This window comes from Tamandua tetradactyla, chromosome 14 (assembly GCF_023851605.1).
Source record: "Tamandua tetradactyla isolate mTamTet1 chromosome 14, mTamTet1.pri, whole genome shotgun sequence".
Classification (NCBI taxonomy): domain Eukaryota; kingdom Metazoa; phylum Chordata; class Mammalia; order Pilosa; family Myrmecophagidae; genus Tamandua; species Tamandua tetradactyla.
The window spans coordinates 16,201,547-16,229,223 of NC_135340.1; the positions used below are offsets into that span (position 1 = coordinate 16,201,547).

Below are 27,677 nucleotides of genomic sequence, written 5' to 3' on the forward strand. Positions count from 1 at the left end.
GTTTCACTGCAATTTATTGGAGAAAGAGGAGGGTAAGGTAGGTGATCTTTTCAATGCCTCATGTTGGTGATGTCGGGTCAAATCAACTGGACATTCATATGAAGAAAATGTAGATTGATCATACAAAAATTAATTTGAAACAGATCACAGACCCAAATATGAAAGCTAAAATAATAAATTTTCTAGAAGAAAAAATAACAGAATATCTCCTCTGCTACAGGAACAAAGGATATAAAATGCATTCACCATATGTGGAAACACCAATTTATTAAAATTAAGAATAATTGTTATCAAGATATACCATTAAGGAAGTAAAAACATGAGACACACATTATACATGCATATGTATCGAAAATACATAAATCAATAAGAAAAAGACAGACACCCCAATTTAAAAATGGGCAAAAGTCTTGAAGAGACACTTCACGAAAGAGGAAATCATAATCTAGGTCAGTATAAATTTATGTTATTCTAATGGGTATGCAGTGTTATCTTATGTAACATAAGAAAAGGTACTCAACATCAACAGTGATGACAAAAATACAAATTAAAACCACAAAGAGATAACACTGCATACCCATTAGAAAAACATAAATTTAAAATGAACAATGGTGTCAAGTGGTGACACCACTGGAGCAATTCTCTTATATTGCCTTTGTGAGTTTTAACTGGTACAACTTTGGAAAATGTTTCGCAGTACCTATTAGTTAACTCTATGACTCAGTAATTCTTCTCTTATATATATATACCAAAACAAACAAATGCTATGCTCAAAAGACATGTACAAGTATATTCATAATATTTCATTGATTATAACCCCAAACTGGAAACAACCTAAATTTATCATCTGTTGAATATGTAAATAAAATACGATATATTCATACAATAGAATGTAATATAACAATGAAAACAATAAAGTACTGATACAACAATACAGATCAATGTCACAGATATGACTTTGAGCGAAACAAGTCAGACACAAAAAAATACAAAACATGATTTCTTTTATATGAAGTGTAAAAAACAGGAAAATTAACCACAGCAATAGAAGAATAGTAATTACTGTTAATGAGGAATTGACCTGGGTGCTGCCTAGATAGGTATATACATATGTAAAAATTCATCAAGTCCTTTTCTTCAGGTTTGGACACTTTTACTGTAAATTTTACCTCCATTAAAAATACCACAATAGGTTCTTTTGTAGTGTTCATATCTATTCAGCTTTCTATATTTCTCATTTAGATCCTCATCACCTCTTACCTGAATTATTATTAATAGGTTTCCAATTGGTCTCTTCAGCCCCAGACTTATACTATTGATTCCACTTTATGGAGTGCTGTCCACCAATCTTACCGAATAAAGTACTTTGTATATCATTACAAAACTCAAAGGAGTTTCACAGTGACTAGAGAATGAAGTCCAAATTCTTTAATATTTTATTCACTCAGCCTCCTTGAATGAACTCTTAAATAACATTTCTAGGTACAATTTTTCTAAAAGGCAATTTGAAAATACATATTTATTTTAAAATGTTTATATCCTACAATCCAGCATTTTCATTTCTACGAATTCTCCCTAAAGAAATAAATATGGAAGTACATAAAAACATAGGCTATAAAAATGTTCAAACTATCAAGAAGTAGAAAAAAATATAAACACCCCTGAAATAGCAGAGAAGTTCAACAAATCTTAAAACATCCACATTATAATACTGCAAGAATTTCTTACAAAATGTGAAATTATTTACTGTAAAGTTAGGTTAAAAAGCAGTGTTTAGGATCTAATATGCATTGAAGAAAGAATGTATACATGATTACGTCTAGGAAGTGAGCTTATGGGCAATTTTTCTTCTTTTTGCTTATCTACACTTTCCAAAGTTATCTTTACTTCCAAAAAGTTGTAAAACTTTAATAATAAGAAAAAAGAAGCATTATTAGACTAGATGAAATATCAACAATATATTTTAGCAAGATAGGAAAAAAGCACACATGCAAATAACTGTATGATAGACAGGAAAGTAAATTAACAAATTGACAGGGGAAAAAAATAATAAAATTTTTACAGTCACTATAATAAAGGATGTTAAACATATTTCCTACTTTGCCTCGAAAATGAAACTCAAAATGTTATGATTTATTCTGTTTTCAAGTATGAACTTTTTGTTATACTTCTAATAATTTAATGAACCATTATTTTGCATCTATTACATTACAGGTACTATTCTAACTATGTGGGAGACAGAGGGAAGACAACATAAAAAAGGGGAGGTTAAGAAACTATATTATTTGAACATTTCCTCTGCAAAAGTGAATGGTTAACTTTGATGGTTAAAATACTAGCCAAAATTCTGGGTTTGCTCTTCAAGTGTGTTCATTAATTTATGCTACATTCCCTAACCTTAATCTGCTTTTCCATGATGACTTTTAGTCACATGGAATATCAATGAGATGTTCATAATTAGCTCTAGAAATGTTCTAGCACAGACTTTAGGATCTTGAAACATAAGTGTCATTATATTGATCTTACCAGGCCTTAATTTCTACACTGGGTACAATAAAGAAAGGTAAAGAGAGGAAATTCTTTCCAATTTTTAAATTATTCAATACTTTTTCCTCAGATGTATTTCCTTTCTTTTACTACTTCTGGTTGTGACTTCCTCCCTGTTATAAAGTAGCTACCGTTTGTTTTTTTCCCTTTAAATCTCTATTTAAAATTACACAGAAGGTGGTGCAATAGTGGCCCAGTGGCAGGATTCTTGCCTGCCACGCCAGAGACGTGGGTTCAATTCCCAGTGCATGCCCAAGCAAAAAAAAAAAAAAATTACATAGAAAAACATCTGGAATATGTTGACCCTAATAAGTATATTACCTTCAAGTTCTTTATTTCAAATGTCTTTCTTTTCTCTTTATTTCATCTCATTAGAATTGACAAACCAAGACATTCAATCTATGGATTTACCAGTTGCTCACTATCTAGCATTTTGTTTGCCTCTGTGACATGACACTTTCCTCAGTTTCCTTCCACCTCACTCATCAGTCCTCTTCCTCTCTATCCAAAAGAGACTATATAGTATGTCAATATAATTATTACCTCACTCCTCATCCATCAAAAGCCCAACCCTAGTTACAAGTAAATATTACAATACCATACTATACTAAAGATCTGAAGGTTGCTATAAGAAATCACACAACTTTTCTGACAGGTTCACTTTAAATTCATTAAGGGCCATTCTCAAGGGACACTCAAATCTGCCTGGCAATCCATATTTCCCTAGTTATGTTCATTTATCCATTCACCAAGACAACTATTTCAAAGTATCTCCTTTTTTAAAATCTCCATCACAGTTCACTAAACATCACACTGAGAACCTAAACCAAACTTAACTTTTTCATTGAGAAAAGGATGGATGCCACTCACCCCAATCTTCAAACCAATCTAGTCACCTGCTCAATCTATCCCCTCTCAATCTAGTCACCTACTCCAGAGCTTTGTTATTGAAATTATTTTTTCTCTCCCTTAAAACATCACCTTTTCTGTCTCTCCTGGTTCATTTACATTAATACATCAACCACTTGCGCCACAACCTTTCATTTAATAAAAGAGGAGGAAAAATCCTCCCATGTCATGATATGGTTGGATCCTCCTTCTTTATCAGGTCTCTATTAGTGAGGGGCAAGAGGAAGGGGAGGTATATATATTCACTTTCTTCATTTACCATTTTCTCTTCAATTCACTCCAATGTGTGCTCTGTCCTGAATGAAACTGTTATCGAGGTCCACAATATATGCTACATGATCATAAAAGTAACTATTCCATCTTCACCTTGTTTGACCACTAAACATCATTAGAGGGAACTGAACACTCTCATTTTTTTTGAAACTTATTTCTTGCCTTTTCTGACACTACCTTCTCTTCAGTTTATCCTACCTCTTCAATACTCCTTTCCAATCTCCTCTATGGACTCCTGCTTTGCCCAACTGCTAAATGTTAGCAAATCACAAATTTTGGCCCTAGGATCTTTTCTATTCTTTCTCAGTACTTTCCTACACAGTTTCATCTAGTCCCACAGCTTTAAATATTTATATGCAATAGCTAAGTACCTTCACAATATTTCCACCTGAACTTTTAAGAAGCATCTCAGTTATACCATATATCCAAGAAAGAATTTAATTTCTCTCCCAAAATGTAAGGATCTGTCCCCAACGCTACCTTATCACAATAAATAGAACACAGTGTTCAAGTCTCTATCTTCTCATGTCTCTAGATCTACCCTTGCTCCTCTGACTCACCATCAGTTTCATCTTTTGCTTAGACTACTGTAACTTTCTCTTTTAATAACTTGTACATTTAAACACAATTTGTACTCCTTCCTATGAGCTGTAAGACCCTACAGATTTGTCTCTTGCCTAAATCTTCTACCTCATTAATTGTCAATATCTTCCTTGCTCACAACACTTCAATTACACTTAAGCTTATTGTATTCACATCAGCAAAGGAAGCTTGTTATCCCCCTCAGGACATTTTTAATTTCTTCTTCTCTGCTAGAATGCTCTTTCCCTAGCTCTTGGCACAACTTAATCCTCCTCTTTCTCTCTTAATTCAACTATTCAAGTTGAGAGGCCGGCTTTGATCACCCTATATAATAAAGTGACAACCCCACCACCAACTACAGTCACTTTCCATTACCTTTTTATTTTTCTCACACTACTACTTGACCACATTTAATTTATTTGCCTACTCTCAATATTTTCATACTAAAATATCAATTAGTTTATGGGAGTAGAAACCTTTTATATAAGGGCACATAATGGGTACTCAACACAATGAGAGATGAATTAATGAGTAATAATATTCCAGTAACTTCTTTTGTTTCACTGTATCCTGGAATAGATATAAAATAGTTAAGCTCTTGAGTTTATTCACTTGACAAACATGTAGTAGGTGTCTACAATGACCTACGGATTGTGACAGAGACATATAAATAAGAATTGTCACTAATATCATGCTAGTTCATGCCAGTAGGGAAGATAGGCATAACATCATTTAAGTGTAATATGATGTGCGAAGTACTATAACCGTGTACAAAGTAAAATAAGGGCATTAAGGAAATATTTAATAATATTGCTCTATATGAGGGAGCTTCATGGAAGAGATGTTATTTAAACTAGCCTTGAAATAGTGGTAGACAAGTGAGCAACAAGTAGAGAGAGAACATGTTCCAGTGAGGAGGAAAAATATGTTTAAAGACAGAAAGAGACATGAATCAACAGAGAGATTATACTCTCCATATTGCTCATCTACTTTCTTACAACCTTCTCCATCATATTATTGGATTGCATTCATGTCTTCCTCTTATTTGGTTTATTTCTTTACTTTGCTGGCACTGTAGTGAAGTGTAGTGAAGAGTATAGACTACAGAGAAGTAATAATCTGACCAGCAAAATATTTTCCTGAATTTCTTTAATTATTCTGATAATTACCCTTTGGTCTTTCACTGTTTTCTAATGTCACCTCTACATTTAGAGTACCTATGGATCTATAGATATTATTATGACATTTGGTAAAAACAAAGTCATTAAATTATGGAAAACACTGTGCACATTATATTTTGTTTAAAGGAGGCATACAAATATTTTAAAAATACTTTCAACAACCAAAAAAATCAAAGTGAACATTAAAAGGGTTGATATTAGATTACCTAGAAACTTTAGATATCTGGAATGACTCATTTCCCTAAGAGACTGCAAAAGTAAGACTTTGAAGAAACCAGGGAATGACTGAAGGATGCTGAGATATTTATCCTGAAAAAGAGAAAGCACTGCTAGTTTCTGTTCTTATCTTGCTGTGCTATAATCTAAAAGCTTTTAGCCTACAAATTCCTTCCTACATTGCTCCTAAACTAATCTGGATCAAGAGTGGCAATATAATCAAAGCCCCTTCTCATTAGGAGGCAAGGATGAAATTAGTACAAGAATCAAAAGCATATTATCCATTGAGTCTGCGGTAGATACCAAACACACATGTACATAGAGATGGATGTCTGGCTAAAATGAAAATTACCACAGAAAAGAGTCCTCAAGTTAGTAGATGGTTTAATTAGATATCCCCTAAAGAACTATGAAATTTAGAAGTCTGTGACTTTGTATCTTCCAGGAAGATGGTGGAGTGGGATATGCTGTCCCTGCTCTGTGGGACAGGACAGGGAACCAGGACGGCAATTTCAGGAGGTGAGTGATTGAAGAGGGTCTTCAGTGTTTCTTGGGGAGGAAAGAGGCAGGAGATAGAGTCAGGGGGGACAGGTGGGGCCAACCGGCTGTGACCCCCAATAGTGAAGGACAGTGGTACAAGAGGAAGTACAGATCTAGACAAACTGAATATCCCTCCACTCCAGCCTGCCCAAGCTGCTGGCTGGGGAGGCCTCCACGAGAGGCTCCACAGCTGGTGGCACCTGTAGGGAGCCCAGAGGCATGCCTAGCCATCCACTATGAAGAGCTGCGCCCCCAGGCACTGGGATCAGTCAATCAGCCCAGGCTCTGAGATGGCCATCCCACCAGGCACAGTGAGCAGCAGATCCAATGGGCACGGAATGTTGCAGATCATCTACTCCTCCTGATGTTGTGGTTAACTGCCCCTTCCTGCTGCCACACACCAGGAGCAGCACCCCTGCTGCATACACCATCTTTCCAGCCATTTACTACAGTCCGGGTGGGGTGGACCTGAGGGGAAGAGGTGCCTCAGGAGTGCCATTCGATGCAAAAAACTGCTAAGTGCAGTCTGGCAAACACCCTACCAGTGAAAGATTTTTTAAAAAATAAATTGTCTCTATATTTTATTGATATAATTATCATTATTTTCTTATTTGTTTTTATTTATACAGATTTTTATCAATTTATATTTTTATTTCTTAATCTTTATTTTTATATTTTCTCTTCCTTCTGTGGGCACCAGTCTGAGTTCATTCCCCATATATCTTGGGAAGTCTTCTGACTTTCGAGCTGACTGACTACTGTCTTTTGTCCATACTTATTTTATTTTATTATTTACTTCTGGGGTGTTTATGGGCCAGAAATCTAACCCCGGGTCTTCCGTGCTCTGCTATTATCTACCCATGCACTCTTAACCATCTCTTAAAAGACGCTCAAACAGAACTATACCCTCTATATGAGATTCAGGCCTTGGTCTGCGGGGGTGGGGGGAATGGGGGAGTGGGAATTCCTGACAAAACAAGTGCAGAAAAGAATCTTCAACATAAAATCAAGTAAATACAAAACTTTAGACAGGCGAAAGAAACCAACTTGCAAAATAACCTCCATTAAGATAATCAAATACCCCAAACACAAAAGAAATTCACAAAGTACATCAAGATCAAAACAGAAATGGCCCAGCCAAACAACCAAATCAAAACACTAGCGAGGACACAGAATATAGAACTACTAAACAATATTTAAAAAGGAATAACAGATATCAGGTAAACCCTAAAAAAGCATAAAAAAGAATTCAAATGATAAAATAGAAAAATTGCAGATCTCACAGAGCTGAAAGATACAGTAGACCAAATTAGAAATACACTAGAGAAACACAATAGTAGATTTCAAAGAGCAGAAGGAAGAATAAATAAACTAGAAGACAGAAAATTGAACTAGAATGGAAAAAAGAACAAATGGCAAGAAAAATGGAAAAAATGGAATCAGATCTTAGGGAAATGATAGACAACAAAAGGCACACAAACAAGAATCATTGGTGTCCCAGAAGAAGAAGAGTAAAGGGCTGGGAAGATTAGTTGATAGATTAAGGGAAAACTTCCCAATATTTATAAAGGTATGAAAATGCAAATCAAAGATGCCCAACGAATCCCAAATACAGCAAATTCAAATAGCCTGCTCCAAGACAAATACTAATCAAACCATCAAATGTTGAAAAGAAGTAAAATCCTGAAAACAGCATGAGAAAACTGATCTACCACATTCAAGAGAAAACACGTAAGATTGAGTTCTACTCAACAGGAACCATGGAGGCAAGAAAGCAGTGGTATGATGTATTTAAGACCCTGAACGATAAAGGCTCCAACCAGGAATTGTTTATCCAGCCAAGATGTTCTTCAAAAATTGTAAGAGAGATTAAAATATTCAAAGACAAACAAAGACTTAAGAGAACGAGTCAACAAGAGACCTGTCCTATAAGAAATACTAAAGGGAGTCCTTTTAGCTGACAAAAAAGAAAGGAGGGGGAGGTCTGTCTGGAGGAGGGCACAGAATTAAAGAATATCAGTAAGGGTAATTTAAAGGATAAAAAGAGGGGGGAAAAGAATATAAATATCTGACAAATAAAAAATAAAGGATAAGATAGTAGGTCCAAGAACTGCTTTTACAGTGATAACCTTGAATGTTAACGGGCTAAACTCACAACTAAAAGAAACAGATTGGCTGATTGGATTAAAAATATAATCCATCTATATTTTGTTTACAAAAGACACATACTAGACACAAGGACACAAATGGACTGACCATGAAAGGATGGAAAAAGATGTTCTATGAAGGCTGTAACCATAAGAAAGCAGGTGTAGCTATATTAATATCAAATAAAAAGACTTTAAATATAAAGGGATGATAAGAGTCAAAGAAGGTCACCACAAATTAGTAAAATGGACAATAATCTAAGTGGAAAGAACAATCATAAATGTTTATGTTCCCAATCAAGGAGCTCCAAATTACATGAGGGAAACACTGGCAAAACTGGGATGCTGGGCTAGATGGTGGCATAGTAAAGTGCGAAATTTAGTTCATCCTCCAGAGCAGCTGCTAAAAACCTAGGAATGGTACAGAACAAATGCTGGGGAACACACAATGTACACATCTGTACCAGGTGGAATGGATGAAATCCCACACAGAACTGCAAGTCCCCCAAGCTGCAGAGGCCAGTAACCCTCCACAAAGGGCACAGCAGGCTGGATCCCCAAGGGAAAATGAATTAGATGTTATTAGCAGCAAGGGCTTAGCTCAACAAAGCTTCAACTGCAGAATTAATTAACAAATTCTAACTAATGAAAACAAGCCCCCAGCACAGATAAACATGGAATAAGCATTAAAGAAACAACCTTTTTTTGCCCTGGCAGAGAGGGGGTTGGGATAATAAGAAAAAAAGAAAACAGGCTTTTTGAGTTAGGCAGGATAAAATATTAGAAAAGGGTTGGACCCCAAGAAAATGGGGTACATATAGGCTGGAGATACACAGAACCACAAACAAACTCAAGCTCTTGATTGACACACCCAAGGAGTGGGGATCCAGCTGTACAAGGTGTCTTTTTTTGTTTGTTTTTTTTACTCCTTACACAGATTATGAGATAGAACTGGAAGCACCCTCAAGCTCCAGCACTGCCCTAGGAAAGGGTGGAATTAAACTTGTCTGTGAGACAAAGTAACTAGTCAGGCGAAAGGAGCTAATTTCCTAAAGGGTGTATCTTCCCCAGGAAAAAGGGGGGGGGGGGGGAAACAAGCTCCAATGGAATCCCTCCTTCAAGAATTCAGGCCCCAGGGACTGGAAAACATAATCAATTAAAATTATCCTACTACCTAACCTCTCTGTCTCACCATGTCCCTGGTAGGGAGAGTATGCTGAAATAAAGGCACCACATAACTTTAAGGTGGTGGGAAGACTTGGTTAGACAAAAGCACCAAATGCTGGCCAGGTCAGGAAAAGCACAGAGTTTAGAGGCTTTATAGGGAAGTCTGACAACCTGCTGGTTCTCACCTTTAGGGAAAACTGATGCTGGCTACTCTTTCCTCCTAAGACATCTGGACTGGAAAAATATAACTGGGTCTATAATATCAAGGAGACCCCTCCTTAAACAAAAAAAAAGGGGTGAATATAGATAGGTTAAGAAAGAGAAAAACAAGAACTGAAAAATTCTGATCAAACAAAACCAATGCTAGAGGTCTAGAATAAGTTGAACTGAATGTCAAAGAACAGACAAAGAACAAAGCAATCCAGCAAGAAAATTCTAGGTAAAAAAGTGAAACCAACCTCCAGAATAAACTAATTAAGGAAATCAAATGTCTAAACACGAGCAAACGACAACAAATCATACTATGAAAATCAAAGACATAGCCCAGTCCAAGGAACAAAACAACACTTCAAATAAAGAGTTGAAACAACTAATTCAGAATGTTTGACAAGGCATGGAATATCTCATCAAAAAGGAAATCGAACAGTTGAGGCTGTAAAGAAGACATTGGGTAAACAAAAAGAACTAGAAAGTAGGAAAAAACAAATCAAAGAACTTCTGGGACCTTTAGGCACAAAAGATAAGAGAAGACAAATCAATGGTAACCTACAGCTGGATCTGAAGGGCCAGAAGAAAAGATTAGTGAACTAGAGGACTGGACATCTGAAATCTGACACATAAAAGAATATATAGGGGAAAAAAAAGGAAAAATATGAGCAGGGTCTAAGAGAACTGAATGACAACATGAAGTACACAAATATATGTGTCATGGATGTTCCAAAAGGAGAAAAGGAGGAGAAAGACTAATGGAGGAAATAATCACTGCTAATTTCCCATTTCTTATGAAAAACATAAAATTAAAGATCCAAGCAGTGCAGCATACCTCAAACAGAATAGATCCAAATATATACATTCTAAGACGCTTACTAATCAGAATGTCAAATGTGAAAGACATAGAGAGAATTTTGAAAGGTGCAAGAAAAAAGCAACCCATCACATAAAAGGGAAGCACAATAAAAAATACGTGTGTATTTCTCAGCAGAATCCATTCAGATGAGAAGGCAGTGGCCTGATATACTTAAGATTCTGAAAAAGAAAAACCGACAACCAAGAACTCTATATCCAGTGTTGTAATTTGCTAGCTGCCAGAATGTAATATACTGGAAACAGAATGACTTTTAAAAAGAGGAATTTAATAAATTGCTAGTTTACAGTTCTAAGGCCAAGAAAAGGTCCCAATTAAAGCAAGTCTATAGAAATGTCCAATCTAAGGCATCCAGGGGAAAATACCTCAATTTAAGAAGGCCAATGAAGTTCAGGGTTCCTCTCTAAAGTGGAAAGGCACACAGCGAACATAATCAGGGTTTCTCTCTCGGTTTCTAATGGTGAACATGGTGTCATCTGCTAGCTTCCTCTCCAGCTCCCTGGGAAGCATTTTCCTTCATTTCCAAAGGTCACCGGCCAGTGGACTTTCTGCTGTGTGGTTCTGTAGCATTCTCTGTTGTCCTTCTTTGTTGTCTCTAAATCTCCTTTCTCCAAAATGTTTCCTCTTTTTATAGGATACCAGTAAAATAATCAAGACCCACCTAGAATGGGTGGAGACATGTCTCCATCCAATCCAGCTTAACAACTACTCTTGATTGAGTCAAATCTCCAGGGAGATGATCTAATTTAAAGTTTCAAACACACAGTACTGAATAAGGATTAGAAGAAACAGCTGCCTTTACAAAATAAGACTAGGATTAAAACATGGCTTTTCTATGGTACATACATCCTTTCAAACTGGCACATACAGCAAAACTGTCCTTCAAAAATGAGGGGGAAGATTTAAATATTTTCAGATAAACAATAACTGAGCGCTAAAGTGAAGAACACAGGTCATCAGGAGATAGAAATAGAGTACAGAATGGGCATTTGGTGCTGAAGTAATACAGATTTTGCAACAGGATTGATGATAAAAATTCAGAAACGGATAGCATAATACTACCTGAGATTATAGCATAATCATATAAGTACACAGAATGAAGCTGAATGTGAGTATGATTGAGGGAGAAGGGCTGGGGGCAAGCATAAAACCAGAAGGAAAGATAGAAGATGAATACTGAGATGGTATAACTTAGAAATGCCTAGAGTGGACAATGATGGTGATTAAATGTACAAATAAAAAAAGTGTTTTTGCATGATGGAGAACAAATGAATGTCAACATTGTAAGGTGTTTAAAATGGATGGTACATGGGAAAAAGTACAACCAATGCAAGTTAGGGTCTTTAGTCATCAGGAACATTATAATGTGCTTCTACTAAATGTAACAAAGACATTATGCCAAAACCAAATATTAACAAACAGGGGACATGGCAGAGGGCTATAGACTCTTTGTGGAAGAAAACAAAATGTCTTCATTTAGATTATGGTGGAAAAGGCATGTCTACTGACTTCATTTAGATTATGGTGGAGAAGGTTGGATTGTATGATGTGTGATTAAAACTTTCAAAATGAGCAGAGAGAAACAAGTACTAGAGAAAATGTGGAGAAAGAAACATACCTATTCACTGCTGGTAGGGAAACTGACAGGTGCAGCATGGTGGTTCGACAGGAGGCTAAAGGTTGCTGTATCTGAAATCCCACTGCTCAGTATATTCTTAGAGGAACTGAGTGTGGGAACCCTAATGGACATTTTTGCACTGGTGTTTTTTGGCAGCAGTGTTCACAATTCAAAAAGGATGGAGGTGGCATAAGGATACAATGACTGAGGATTGGAATGGGAAACTGGTTTATACATACGACAGAATAAAGAGCCACACTGTAAGAAGGAATGACGTTGTGAGGCATACAACTAGGTGAATGAACATTAAGTCTGTTTACTGAATGAAATGCCGCAAGTCTCATTCATATGAACTAATGATTATATAAAAACTCAGTGAATGAAGTTGAGAGCATGGATTATCAGGTTTTGGCCTATTGTAAAGGGTCCTGGATTGTAAGCTTTTACAAGCAACCATATATATTCAGGAGTTGTAACTGATATTTCTAAATTTTGAGATACTGAGCTGTTTATACATAACCTGGTCATTCCCAGAAACTTCTGGTATTTATGACTCAGAGTTAGAACTTTAAAACTATGAAAGTCAGCAGTATCCCACATAGGAACTGTTTAAAAAGTTGAAAAACGGATTAGACTTCGACTAGAAATATGAATGAAGCTGATCTGGATAGGACTGAGGTACATCAGAATACAGGGTAAAGGATGATAATATTTATATTTTAAAACTTCAAATTCTGTGTAAGACCAAAGGGAGAGACGCTTATTTGGTACAAAATTTATATTTTGGGTAGCACATTATCTAATTTAACTTTTATGGTCAGTTTAGCTGAATACTGTATGTACATGGAATTCTGACTAGGGCATGAAATTTTGATGGTTTGTCCAGGTTAGTGATTTCCCAAAATATACCAGGGTAATTTGGATAGTGAATAAAGAAATATTTGCAAAGCCCAGTTGGGGGACTGGGGAGAAAGGAGGGAATACTCAACTTCCCCATTTGGAGAATTTCTGTTATTTTTACAAGCAGTGGGGGCAATGAAATCAATAGGCTGAACCCTCGAACTTGGGACTTGCACCTGCGAAACTTATTCCTGCAAAAGATAGGCTAAGCCTGCTTAAAATTATGCCCTAGAGTCACCCATAGAGAACCTCTTTTTTCCTCACATGTGGCCTCTCTTTCTAATCCAAGTCAGGGGTGAACTCACTGCCCCCCCCCCCCCCCACGGAAACTAACTCCTCGGGGTGTAAATCTCCCTGGCCACGTGGGAGAGAACTTTCGTGATAAGCCTACTTCACCAAAAGAAAGAAGAGAAAATGAGAAAAAATAACGTTTCAGTGACTAAGAGACTTTAGAGTAGAGAGCTTATCCTGGAGGTTATTTTTATGCATTATATAGATATCCATTTTTAGTTTATGGTGTACTGGAGTATCTGGAGGAAAGCACCTGCAATTGCTGAGCTGTATTCCCATAGCCTTGATTCTTGAAGATGAATGTATAATGCTACAACTTTTACAATGTGACTGCAAAAGCCTTGTGTTCGATGCTCCTTTTTTTTTTTTTTTTAAACATCTTTAAACATTTTCTTGTTTTATTATATTTTGTTTGTTTGTTTGTTTTTTTTTTACATGGGCTGGGGCCGGGAATCGAACCGAGGTCCTCCGGCACGGCAGGCAAGCACTCTTGCCCGCTGAGCCACCGCGGCCCGCCTCGATGCTCCTTTTATCCAGGGTATGGACAGATGAATAAAAAAATATGGATTAAAAAAATAAATAATAGGGGAATAAGGGGTAAAATGAATTGGGTACATTGAAATACTAGTGGTCAACGGAGGGACGGGAAAGGGCTATGAAATGTATCAGTTTTTTCTTTTTTCTTTTTATTTATTTTTCTTGAGTAATGCTAATGTTCTATAAATGATTATGGTGATGAATACAAACTATGAGATGATACTGTGAGTCAGTGACTGTATACCTTATGAGGACTGTATGTCTGTGAAAATGTGTCAATAAATATATATTTTTTTAAACTGGCAAAACTAAAGGGAGATATAGACATTTCAACAGTACTACTGCAAGACTTCAACACACTACTCTTCACTATATATAGAACAACCAGACAGAGGATCTACGAGGAAATAGAGAACCTAAACAATGGGACAAATAAATCTATTTCTGACATATTACATTCTGGTAGCACTTGGCTTTATATAGATTGCTACACCCCAAAATACCAAGACATGCATTCTTCTCAAGTGTACATGGAAAGTTCTCCTGGATAAATCATATGATAGGAAACAATATGTCTTTATAAATTTAAAAATATTGAAATTATCCAAAGCACATTTTCTGACCACAACAGAATGAAGCTGGAAATTAATAATAACCAAAGAACCAGAGTTTTCATAAATTTATGAGATTAAACAACACACACAATGTGGATCAAATAAGAAATTGCTAGAGAAATCAGTAAGTATCTGGAGATGAATGATAACGAGAACACAATATATTAAAACTCATGAGATATGGCAAAGACAGTGCTGAGGGAAATTCATTGCCCTAAATGTTTACATTAAAAAACAAGAACAAGCAAAAAATCAAGGACTTACCTGTTCACATGGAGAAATTAGAGATAAAAATGGCAAACTAACCAGAAAGCAAATAAAGGAAGAGAAATAACAGATTAAAGCAGAAAGAAACAAACCGGAAAACTAAAAAAAAAAAAAAAGCAGCAATTAAAAGTTGGTTTGCTGGGCGGGCCACGGTGGCTCAGCAGGCAAGAATGCTTGCCTGCCATGCTAGAGGACCCGGGTTCGATTCCTGGTGCCTGCTCATGTAAAAAAAAACAAAGTTGGTTTGCTGAAAAAAATCAATAAAATTCATGGACTCCTATTGTCAAGGTTTGAAACTGTTGTGTACCAAAGAAAAGCCAAGTTCTTTAATCCTGATTCAATATTTTTGGGTGGCATCTTTTTTATTAAGTTGTTTCCATGAAGCTATGCTTCAACAAACGTGGGTGGACCTTTTGATTAGGTGGTTTCCATGGAGATGTGTCTCCACCCATTCAAGGTGAATCACTTACTGGGATCCCTTAGGAGGGAACCATATTGGAAGAAGCTTCAGAGTTGACAGAGATAAAGACCTTTGGAGATGCAGAAAGAAAATGCCCCCAGGGAAGGCGCTTGAAGCCAGAAGCCAATGGACCAGCAGATACCAGCAATGTGCCTTCCCAGCTGACAGAGGTGTTCTGGACCCACTGGCATTTCTTAAGTCAAGTTATCTTTCCCTAGATAATATTTTTATGGCCTTAGAGCTGGAAACTTGTAGCTTAATAAATTCCCTTTACAAAAGCAAATCCATTTCTGGTATATGACGTTTCAGCAGCATTGAACAAACCAAAACATCTACCTACACAGACAAAGCATAAAAACAGAGGACTGAAACAAAATCAGAAATGAGAGGGGAGTTGTTACAATGGATACTGAAGAAATTTTTAAAATCATAAGAGAATACTATGAACAGCTATATGCTAACAAACTAGACAACTTAGATGAAATGGACAAATTCCTAGAAACACATTAATAACCTATACCGACTTCAGAAGAAATAGCAGATCTCAACCAACTGTAAGTAAGAGATTCAATCAGTCATCAGAATTCTTCCCACAAAGAAAAGCCCAGGACCAGAGAACTTTCCAGGGAAGTTTCTCAAACATTTCAAAAAGAACTACCAGTAATCTTGTTCAAACTCTTCCAAAAAACTGGGGAAAAATGAAAGCTACCTAATTTATTTTATGAAGTAACATCACTCTAATTCCAAAAACCAGATAAAGATGCTACAGGAAAGGAAAACTACAGACCAATCTCCCTAATAACAGAGATGCAAAAATCCTCAACAAAATACCAGCAAATTGAATCCAACAACACATTAAAAGAACTATACATCATGATCTGTTTGGGTTTATACCAGGAACACAGGGTGGTAAGTATAAGAAAACCAAACAACTTAAAATACACATTAACAAATCAAAAGGGAAAAATCACATGATCATATTGATTGATGCTGAAAAAGCACTCACAAAATTCAGCATCTTTACCTGATAAAAACACTTCAAAAGCTTAGGAATTGATGGAAACCTCCTCAATATCATAAAAGGTATATATGAAAAACCCATAGCCAGCATCTTACTTAACGGTGAGAGATTGAAAGAATTCCCCCTAAGATCAAGAATGAGATAGGGATGTCCACTGTCAAAACTATTATTCAACATTGTACTAGAAGTCCTAGATAGAGTGATTAGACAGGAGAAAGAAATAAAAGGCATCCAAATAGGAAAGGAAGAAATAAAACGTTCATTATTTGCAGATGACATGATCCCATACTTGGAAAACCCTAAGAAATCTGTGATAAAGCTATATGAGTTAATAAACAAATTCAGCAAAGTGGCAAGATAAAAGATTAAGGTACAGAAATCAGTAATGTTTCTATACACAAGTAATGACCACTCTGAGGGCACAATTAAGGAAAAAAAATCTATTCAGAGTAGTGATCAAAAGAATCACGTATCTAGGAATAAGCTTAACCACGGATGTCAAGGATTTGTACACAGAAAACTACAAAACATTGCTAAAAGAAATTAAAAATGACCTATATACATACAAAGCCATTCCATGCTCATGGATAGGAAGGTTGAATGTCATTAAGATGTGAATTCTCCCGAAATTGATTTACACAGTCAATGCATTAACAATCAAAATCCCAACAACCTACTTTTAAGATGTTGAAAAGCTAGCTATCAAATTTATTTAGAAGGGAAAGAAACCTCAAATAGCTCAAGATATCCTAAAAAAGAAAAGCGAAGTGGGAGGACTAATACTTTCTGACTTCATTATAAAGTCACAGTGGTCAAAACAATATGGTAGTGGTGCAAAGACAGAAATATCAACCAAGGGAATTGAATCAAGTGTGCAGAGATAGACCACCAAATCTATGGACAAGTGATCTTTGATAAGGCCCCCACATCCACTAAACTGGGACAAAATAGTCTTTTCAATAAATGGGCATGGGAGAATTGGATACCAATAGTCAAAAAAATGACAGAGAACCCCTACCTTACACCCTATACAAAAATCAATTCAAAATGGATTAAAGACCTAAATATAAGAGCCAGTACCATAAAATCTCTACAAGAAAATGAGGGAAACATTTTCTAGACCTAGTATCAGGAGGTAGCTTCTTTTTTTTTTGGAGGAGGAGGAGGAGGTAGCCTCTTAAACTTTACACCCCTACCTTACACCCTATACAAAAATCAATTCAAAATGGATTAAAGACCTAAATATAAGAGTCAGTACCATAAAATCTCTACAAGAAAATGAGGGAAACATTTTCTAGACCTAGTATCAGGAGGTAGCTTCTTTTTTTTTTGGAGGAGGAGGAGGAGGAGTTAGCCTCTTAAACTTTACACCTAAAGCACAAGTAGTGAAAGAAAAACTAGATAAATAGGAACTCCTGAAGAACAAGTACTCCTGTGCCTCAAAGTATTTTGTCAAAAACATGAAGAGTTAGCCAACTCAATGGAAGAAAATATTTGGAAACCACGTATCAGACAAAGGTTTCATATCCTGTGCACATAAAGAAATTATACGGCTCAAGAGCAAAATAACAAACAATCCAATCATGAAATGGGCAGAGTATATGACCAGACACTTTTCCGAAGAGCAAATAAAAATGGCTAAAAAGCACATGAAGAGATGGTCATTTCATTAGCTGTAATGGAAATGCAAATCAATGCTACAATGAGATATCACCTATGTTCTAGTTTGCTAGCTGCCAGAATGCAACACACCAGAGATGGATTGGCTTTTAATAAAAGGGGATTTATTTTGTTGGTTCTTCAGAGGAAAGGCAGCTAACTTTCCACTGAGGCTCTTTCTTACGTGGAAGGCACAAGATGGTCTCTGCTGGTCTTCTCTCCAGGCCCCTGGGTTCCAACAACTTTCCCCGGGGTGACATCTTTCTGCATCTCCAAAGGCCTGGGCTGAGCTGCAAGTGCTGAGATGAGGAATGCCGAGCTGCTTAGGCTGTGCTACATTGCGTTCTCTCATTTAAGCACCAGCCAGTTAAGTCAAATGTCATTCATTGCAGCAGACACGCCTCCTAGCTGACTGCAGATGTAAATAGCAACAGATGAGGTTCACGTACCATTGGCTTATGTCCGCAGCAACAAGATTAGGTATGCTCACCTGGCCAAGTTGACAACTGAATCTAACTAACACAACCTATAAGAATGGCTGCTATTTAACAAACAGAAGTAAGTGCACATGTTGGAGAGGATATGGAGAAACGTGAACACTTCATTCACTGTTGGTGGAAATGTATAATGGTGCAGCCACTGTAGAAAATACTGCCATGTTGAAGGTGAGTATGACTGAAAGGAGATGTATAGTGCCATGTATCCCGTTGATCAAATTCACGATTATAAATAAAATCTCACACGAACTATTTCAAAGGTTTGATATTGGACAAAAAGTCAATAGTAGAGCGGTATATAGGGAAAACTAAAAACGTATGCTATGGCCAATAATTAACAGGAAGACACAACAGTACCACAGCACTAGCAGAGGCAACTAACTGGGGGTGAAGGACTAGTGATAAAGGGTAGTTTTGATTTGACGTTGGATGATTCTTTATCACTACAGACCGATGAAAATCGGCTAAAATTGAGAGTGCTGCTGATTTCTACAACCAAGTGATGATACTGTAAGACATGGTATGTTTATTTTGGACATTATCCATGATGACCAATAGATGAAGGGAGCCAAAGAGCACAATGACTGAAAATAAGAATGGCAAACTGTGATACATTTATATGACGGAATATAGTATGGATACAAAAAAGAAGGATGTTAAGAGGCATGCAATGAACTGAATAAACCTTGAAGACAATATGGTATGCAAAATAGGTCTGAAACAAAAGAACAAATAGGCTTAGATCTCTCAGAAAATACTTACAAAAAAATGGGAACATAGATTTGTAAGTCCTTATACCAGCCACACTTAGTCTGAAGTTGTAAGTGTATTTTTAGATTCTGAGGCACTGAGCTATATGTGTATCAGCTGATATTTCCCTGGAACTTTGAGTATCTCTGTGACATCTAAGACAGAAATGGAGTTCTGCAGCCCCGACAGCACAGCTATATATAATAGCAGTTGAAGTAAACAAAAAAGAGATCAGACCTCAATGAGAGATAAAAATGAAGCAATCTGGCTGGGACTAAGATAAATCAGAAAACAGGGTAAAAGATGATAGCATAGTCTAGACCTTCACCTATGAAACCAAAAGCAGAGAGGTTTATTATGTCTAGAATCTAAAATTTTCTGTAACACACAATCTAAAGCAATCTGTCTGCATAGCTCATTTAAACAATCCAAACATGGAGAACAGAATAGAAACGAGACCTTATAATTCCGTACAGCTTAATGTAATACCAGGATACATCTCAGACTATGGTGAGCTGATAATTAAAAAGATTGGTAAGAGACCCTTCAGGCTCCAAAGGGGGAAAAACTAAAATACAGAACTATTAAACTTTCCCATCTGGGAAACCCTGGGTACTTTCTCAACCACTGGGAAAGCTCAAGAAAATAGGCCATGCCTTTGATTTTGAGACCTGCCCTTCTGAAACTTATTTCTGTAGTAGAGGAGCTAAGACTAGCTAAAGGGAGGTCTAAGGGTTGCTTCCAGGAAATCTCTCTTGTGGCTCACATGTGACCTCTCTCTAAGCCCAACTCCACAAGGAAAATCATTACCCTCCACCCTATGTGGGACATGACATTTACAGGTAAAAATCTCTCTGACGATGTGGGGCATGACTCCCAGGGATGAGTCTGACCCTGGAACCATGGGATCAGTAATGCCTTCCAAACTAAAAGAGAGGAAAGAAGTGTAATAAAATAAGGCATCAGTGGCTAAGAGAGACCAAATTGAGCCAAGAGGCTATTCTGGAGGCTATTCTTATGCAAGCTTCAGTTAGTGCTAATTGACATGGTTTGATAAACTCCAACCAACATCACTCCTGTTAACTCTTAAGAACACCAAGGGCTTGAACTGAGATTCTATAAAAGTTTCATGCACTAAGCTTGCCTTCCCTGGAATCTGTAATTTCCAGATAGTTTCTAGACCAGATAAATCCTGAAATCTAGAGGGACCAGTCTCTCCAAGATTATCAACTGATTACACCCCCAATACCCCTTCTCAACATGAAAAAGTCAGAACAGCATTGCTTAAAGATCCCCATCGATTGGGAGGAGGACTAAAGGAGAAGCAGAAATTACAACAGAGAAAATAGGATTTAACAAACAAGTATGACTGCTGAATCACTAAACTGATTATTTCTTCTAGCCTCCAGTGTTTTGGAGCAGCTAGAAGAAAAAAATCTGTAATAGCGGGATGTAACAAACTCTGAAATCTGTTCTATAACTATCTATTGAAGTGTACTTTGAAAACCATTGCTTTCTGTTTCTTTTCTTTGTATATATGTTATATTTCACAATAAAAAATGTTTAAAAATTCTATGACTTTATGAAAATGTTTCCATTTAAAATCCTAATGTGTTTATATAGAATGATAAACTGAAAGAGTCTAGAAAAGGAAGATAGTAAAGAAATATAAGTTTCAGCTTTATCCTCTACTTTGAGGTATTTCTATAATCTCAAAAATATATGAACATGAATGAACAAAAAAATGACAAAGAAGAAAGAATGAAGCATTGGTTGTAAGACAATTCTTTGATCAAACAAATGCTAATCATAACATTTTAAATTCATCCTATGAAAGACTTTAAGAACTTCAGTTTGAGATAGAAGAGATAGTAGAGTAGAGAGAAATATTTAGAATAAATAAGGATTATAAAGATTCATCTGAAAATGATAAAATTTTACCAGAAAAAGATAAGATTTTTAGCTCGGTCAGTTCAAGTAAATAAATGATTTTAAGTTGATTTGAAAAATAAAGTAAACAAATTTATCAAAATCAAGAAATTCTCACTGAATGTGAATATTTTCAATAGCACTTCTGGCATTCTCCAGAAGACACAGTATATTTGTAAAATATCTGGTGCTGAACCATACATATAAAACTAAAGTGAAATCTCCATAATATTCTTTACAAAAACTCATACTTTCAGTCTAATTATGAAAAAAACAACAGACAATTCCAAACTGAAAGACATCCAGAAAATAACAGAACATCTTGCAACTGTCAAGACCATGGGGGGAAAAAAAAGGAAAGACTGAGTAACTGTATGTAAGACCAGAGAAGATTGGAAAACTGTGACAACTAAATACAATGTATTACCCTGGACTGGATCCGGAAACATAAGGATATTAATGAAAAACTGGTGAAATCTGAGTAAAGTCTGGAGTTAAAAGAAATGTACCAGGGTTGGTTTCTTACTTTTGACAATGTACCACAGTAATATAAAACAATAAAGTTACAGAAAACTGAAACAAGTGAGGGTGTTCTAGTTTGCTAGCTGCTGGAGTGCAATATACCGGAAACTGAATGGCTTTTAAAAGGGGAATTTAATAAGTTGCTAGTTTATAGTTCTAAGGCCGAGAAAATGTCCCAATTAAAACAAGTCTATAGCTAAGGCATCCAGGGAAAGATACCTTGGTTCAAGAAGGCCAATGAAATTCAGGGTTTCTCTCTCAACTGAGAAGGCACATGGCGAACACAGTCGCAGTTTCTCTCTCATCTGGAAGGGCACATGGTGAACACGGTGATATCTGCTAGCTTTCTCTCCTGGCTTCCTGTTTCATGAAGCTCCCTAGAAGGCGTTTTCCTTCTTCATCTCCAAAGGTCGCAGATTAATGGACTCTGCTTCTCGCGGCTATGTCGTTCTTCTCTGCTCTTTCTGAATCTCTCAGTTATGCTTCCTCTTTTATAGGATTCCAATAAACTAACCAAGATACACCCGAATGGGTGGAGACACGTCTCTACCTAATCCAGCTTAACAACCACTCTTGATTGAGTCACATCTTTAGGGAGATGATCTAATTACAATTTCAAGCATACAGTACTGAATAGGGATTAGAAGAAACAGTTGCCTTTACAAAATGGGATTAGGATTAAAATATGGCTTTTCTAGGGTACATACATCCTTTCAAACCAGCACAGAGGGGTATAGAGGAACCCTCTGTATTCTACTTTGAATCTTTTCTATAAATCTAAAACAAAAAATAAAAAGGTTTTGAAAAATTAAAATAAAAATAGTTGCCATTCAGAATAAAGAAAATTTAAAGATACAATGACTATACCATAAAAATCAAAAGGGATATTATTTAAGCTAAGAGATTTGGCAAATATACCAATATTTTAAAATATGTAATAAATACATTTTATATAATATGAATAATGAAAATAAATCTGCTTCTCCAAAAACTTATATATATATAAATAAACAATATCTATCTATTTATTTATAAATAGCCATTACGGTAGGTAATATCTATCTATAAATAAAGACATGCTGGTAAATATTACCAAGTGTTGATTTCTTTTAATCATTTAACTCTTCATACCACAAAAGGCAATGGGCAAAGGAAAGAAAAAGGGAATGAATGTCAGTTAATATTAATTATGCTTTATTTGTTTATTTTTAGTTAAGAAAATAAAAGATTAAAAAATCAAATATTTGAGTTCATACTATAATATTTGTTTCCACACACACAAAATAGTTTTGGCTATCTCTCCAACAACCTAAAGTGTTATTTCAGATTGAATATAGTTGGTAGGACACAATGTGGTAAAACAATTAACTATTTAAAAAGTTTAAGGATTTTTTCCTATTCTGGTTTCAAAGTAAATGTCAGGCTTTCACTTCTAGGTAAGAAGGAATCATCTGTGGCAAACCAACACTAGAGCCAAGAATAAGAACAGCTAGATTAAATGCAAAAACCTTTGATTTAAAGGTATCAGAGGGCTAATGATGAAGCAATTACTTGAGTGCCTAAGATTCTGAAAGGGAGGTGGGGGGGGGGTAACAGTTAAAGTTCAGGTGTCAACTTGGCCAGGTGATGATGCCCAGCTGTTCTGTTGCTGTGGACTTAAATCATCAGTATGTGAAATTCATCTACAGCTGATTACATCTGCGGTAGCCTAAGAAGAGTGCCTTCTGCAAAGAAGCCAGAAGAGAGATAGCTCAGACCCAGACTTTGGAGACAACAGAAAGGAATCACCCTGGGGAAAGCCATTTGAACCCTGAAGCCAGGAGGAAAGGTCCGCAGAGTTGCTGTGCACTTTCCCAAGTGACAGAGGAACCCAGAGGAAAGAGAGTTAGAAATTGTAAATTTGTAACTAAATAAAACCCCTATATAAAAGCCAGTCTGCTTCTGGTGTACTGCATTTTGGCAGCATTAGCAAATACAGGGGTTAACTGGAAAGAGATTTGAGGATCTACAGTCTACTTTTTTCTCTGGGAGTTTTGCAGACTCTAGACATGGGCAAGGGGCTAAAACTCAGGCTTTGACTAGAAAGAGGGGGCCCCTACTGAAGGACAGAGAAACCAGCCTACCTTTCTGCAGTTATGCAGGGCTGAAGTGACAAAATTGGAGATGTGAGACTGGATTCTCCCTCACATCATTCACCAATTTCTATACCTGTGCAGGGCAGTAAGTTAAAAAGCTAAGTCCTCTGAAAAGAATAGTGGGCCCAGCCGCTCCAGAACATCAGATAGTTTCATCTCCCTACCCCATAATAGTGACAGAATTTAGAATGGCCAAAAACCAAACACCCCTAAAGAGAGGGATGTAAAGATCAAAGGTGATGGTGGAGTTATACAGTGAAGGCAGGATTTAACAAATGAATATGAATGCTGAATCATTAAATTGATACCTCTTTTAGTCTCCAGTATCTTAGAGTAGCTAGAAGTAAAAACCTAAAACTGCATTATTGTAACCCATGTCAAACTCTGAAATGTGTTCTACAACTAATTGTGATGCAATGCTTTGACATTTATTGCTTTTTTGTATATATGTTATTTTTCACAAAAAAAGAAGGAAAAAAGTCAATTGTGAATATAAAAATATATTTAAGCCTTCTAGCCTCCTATATTCTGGAGTAGCTAGCTAGAAGGAAAAATATGAGAGGATCATATGGTAACCCATGACAAACTCTGTAATCTCTCCTGTAACACTTTTTGAAGAGTGCTTTGAAAACTACTGCTTTTTTATTTCTTTGCTTTGTATATATGTTACACTATACAATAAAAAAGGTTAAAAAAAAGAAGGAAAAAATGTCGATTGTGATGATAAAAAAATATTTTAAGCCTTCCAGTCTCCTATATTCTGGAGCAGCTAGAAGGGAAAAAAACTGAGAGGATTGTGTGGTAAACCATGACAAACTCTAAGATCTGTCCTCTAACTACTTACTGAAAAGTGCTTTGAAAACTACTGTTTTTTTATTCCTTTGCTTTGTATATATGTTACACTATACAATGGAAAAGTTAAAAAAAAAATAGTGGGGTTTTCCACAATTAAAATGCTGAGGAGGCAAAGATTACAGTATAGGATCTGCCAGGAGTAGGAGTCCTAGTGAACACTTGGTTCTTAGTATAGCAGCCCAGAGGCTTTACCCAAAACTCAGGAGTGAACCAGAAGTAGACCAAGACTCACCAAAACTTCATTCTGGTTGGAGAAAGAAATGAACTAATAGGAAACAGTTCATGAAGTAGGAGAGAGAAGGGGCAATTGGTTAAAGGATAACCCTGAGCAAGCAAGAAAAGGCATGAACTAATGTAGTAGACTGTCCTAAAATAAAAGGGTGGGAGATTCATCCATAGTAAAGTGGAAAAGGCAGAGTAGAATATATGGATGCAAATGTCAGTAGGTTGGATAGATAAAATGGTGAGAACATAATCTCTTTTTTATTGGAGTGAAGGGGTTATATCAGAGGAGAAAAGAGAAGAGATAGAGGAGTCCTCCACAGGAGTGAGTAAATGGACTATGAAAAGGCAATAAAATTGCAATACAAAGGGCCTACATGAAGACAGTGGTCATGATTAAGTTAAGCAACAAATTTGAGTGACATTCTCCCACCCAAAGCAGACTTGAATTTAACTAGATTTAAGATTTGCTGGGTTACTAACACAAAGGAAGAGAGGGGCAAGAGAACTGAGATTATATTATATACAAAACAGTGATAACAACAGTCAGTTATGAAATCTAAGCTAGGTAAGGAGGAAGTAAGGACATATGTAGCTTGAAGGATAGAAAAAGGGTTGAATTAAGTAGAAAATTCTGTAGGTGCTAGTGGAGATGAAAACTTGCTGGAGTAAGAGATCTATAGTGAGTGAGTGAAAAGACAGTAAGTGGTGGCCAGAAAGTGAGATGCTTGAAAGTAAGACTGGTAACAATGAAAAATAGCACATGAACATGGAGTAGTGGATGGCTGAGGCAATGGGGAACATGTGATCAATAGAGAAGAGAAATTCAAGGGAAAGAGAGGCAGGGTTATTTGAAGGATCATCTAAACAGATATTTAAATCACCAGGAATTATGACAGGAGTACTCAGAAGGATAAGACAAAAATAGATGCTAAAATCTTTAGGAGGGAAAGTGACATAGAAGTGTATAGATGACGGCTATTAAACTGTGTACTGGTGGTATAGTTGGATGCATGAGCTTCATAGCTGGGAGTGTTTGGAGAGGAAAAAGAAACACTGGCTTAAACACTCTGATGATAAACAAGTCTCCAAGTTTAGTGTGGGAGAGAATACAGTCACTACTTCAGAGTAGTGGGAGCAGTAGCATCAGAGAGGTAGGAAGGTTTTAATTGGAGCAAGAAAGTTAAGATAATTTCAGAAAAAAAATACATTAATAATTTGATTCATTTATCAATGTTGGCTAAAAGGCATTAAAAATAGGCACTGGGAATAAACAAATACCAAAGACACAGTCTCAGGCCTCACAAAAGCAAGACTCTAGCAAGGAATCTCATATAAAAGTGATCACAGAAATCACTAAATATTTATAAAAAGTTAACACTTTTTTAAGAAATGAGAGTGAATATATCTGAATGGTAGTATAACATAATGTGCAATTACTTTAATATATCTAATCATTTGGATAATCATTCCAATAATTAAGAATGAATTCCAATAATTATGAATTTCTGAGGAAAAGTAATTTTTCCATGGTAGAAAAAGAGGGAGAAGTGGTCTATATATATGTTTTTACAGACACATGAAGAGTTACCTGAGACAAAGCAGCATTTCGTTCTTCTATCACTGCATTCATTTCTTCTGCAGTTATTCTCTTTTTACATTCTTTGGTCTTGTAGATTCTATCCACAACTATAGTTCCATTCTGCTGAATAGCTATCCCTGTGTCTGCATTGTTTATTCTGTTCAGTAATTCCTGTAATGTCTACCAACACCATTATATGTTAGTCAGACATGAAATTTTAATATATTTTATTTAATATAGGGTTTTAATTAATAGGCACATGTGAATTGTAAATTGACTGAGTAAAGTTATTGAATTTTCATATTGCAGCAAAGATGTACATTATTAGTGTGTCAATTCTTCTTTTTCCCACATCTTAGTTCTTGAAACCCACTCAATTGAACTTAAGCCTCTAAGATATAAGACTGACATCAAGAAATCTCCTCAGAGAATGGCTTACCATGTCATTTTCTTCAGGGTTAATATTTTCTAGCCTAGAAAAAAGGGACACAGAAAGCCTGATCAGTAGCATTTCCTCAGTGCAGCAAAATGAGTTCGCTTTTTAAATCTTTAGAACCTCAAGTAATTTCATTCGACTGGTCTTTAGAGTCAACCATAACACTGAACATATTAAAGTGCCACCTGCTCGACTCCATCTTTCAATAATGCTCCATATCTTCTGCACTGACTTCAGACTGTTAAGTTATTAATGTTTACTGCTATATATGACTACAAGGATCAACTGTTCATATGTGCTTAGATGAAGAAAGTTCCCCAGTGATAGAAGCACTCATTCTCATCATTATATTTTATTCCTGGACTTGCAATTCTTACCAGAAACTGTATTTTCTCCTTTTTTTTTTTTGGGCACCTCACAAATAAAACAAGTATTTTCATCACAAAGTTTAACTATGTTCCCTCAAAAGCAATGATAAATAATTACCACTAAATTTGATCAGAAAATATCTTACTGCTACCTATTTGTTAAAACAGATATACTATACAGAAAGGCTGACAAAAATTGGACTACATTTTTGAATGATTAATATTATATTTTCTCTGTTCCTTAATATGTGTATAATTATCCCATTTAAAGACAAAGTAAATTGGCTCCATAATGAATGCATTTTGTTTCATAAGAGTCATACACTGCCTGTGGAAATGTGTGTTGATGTTGATGAACTGAATACACC

At 36.1% G+C, this 27,677-nt stretch overlaps 1 protein-coding gene across 10 annotated transcripts in view; it reads right to left on the bottom strand.

Moving 5' to 3' along the window:
* Positions 1 to 27,677, bottom strand: part of MIPOL1 (mirror-image polydactyly 1) — a 503,449-nt gene that overhangs the window by 258,697 nt on the left and 217,075 nt on the right. For 9 of the 10 annotated variants that reach the window (XM_077126913.1, XM_077126915.1, XM_077126918.1 and 6 more), the window contains 2 exons: positions 26,945 to 26,978; positions 26,515 to 26,685 (listed from right to left, as the gene is read on the bottom strand). In XM_077126913.1, coding sequence (XP_076983028.1) covers positions 26,515 to 26,685; positions 26,945 to 26,978 — 205 coding nt within the window. The remainder of the gene's footprint in view (positions 1 to 26,514; positions 26,686 to 26,944; positions 26,979 to 27,677) is intronic. The other variant, XM_077126917.1, reaches the window with a different exon arrangement.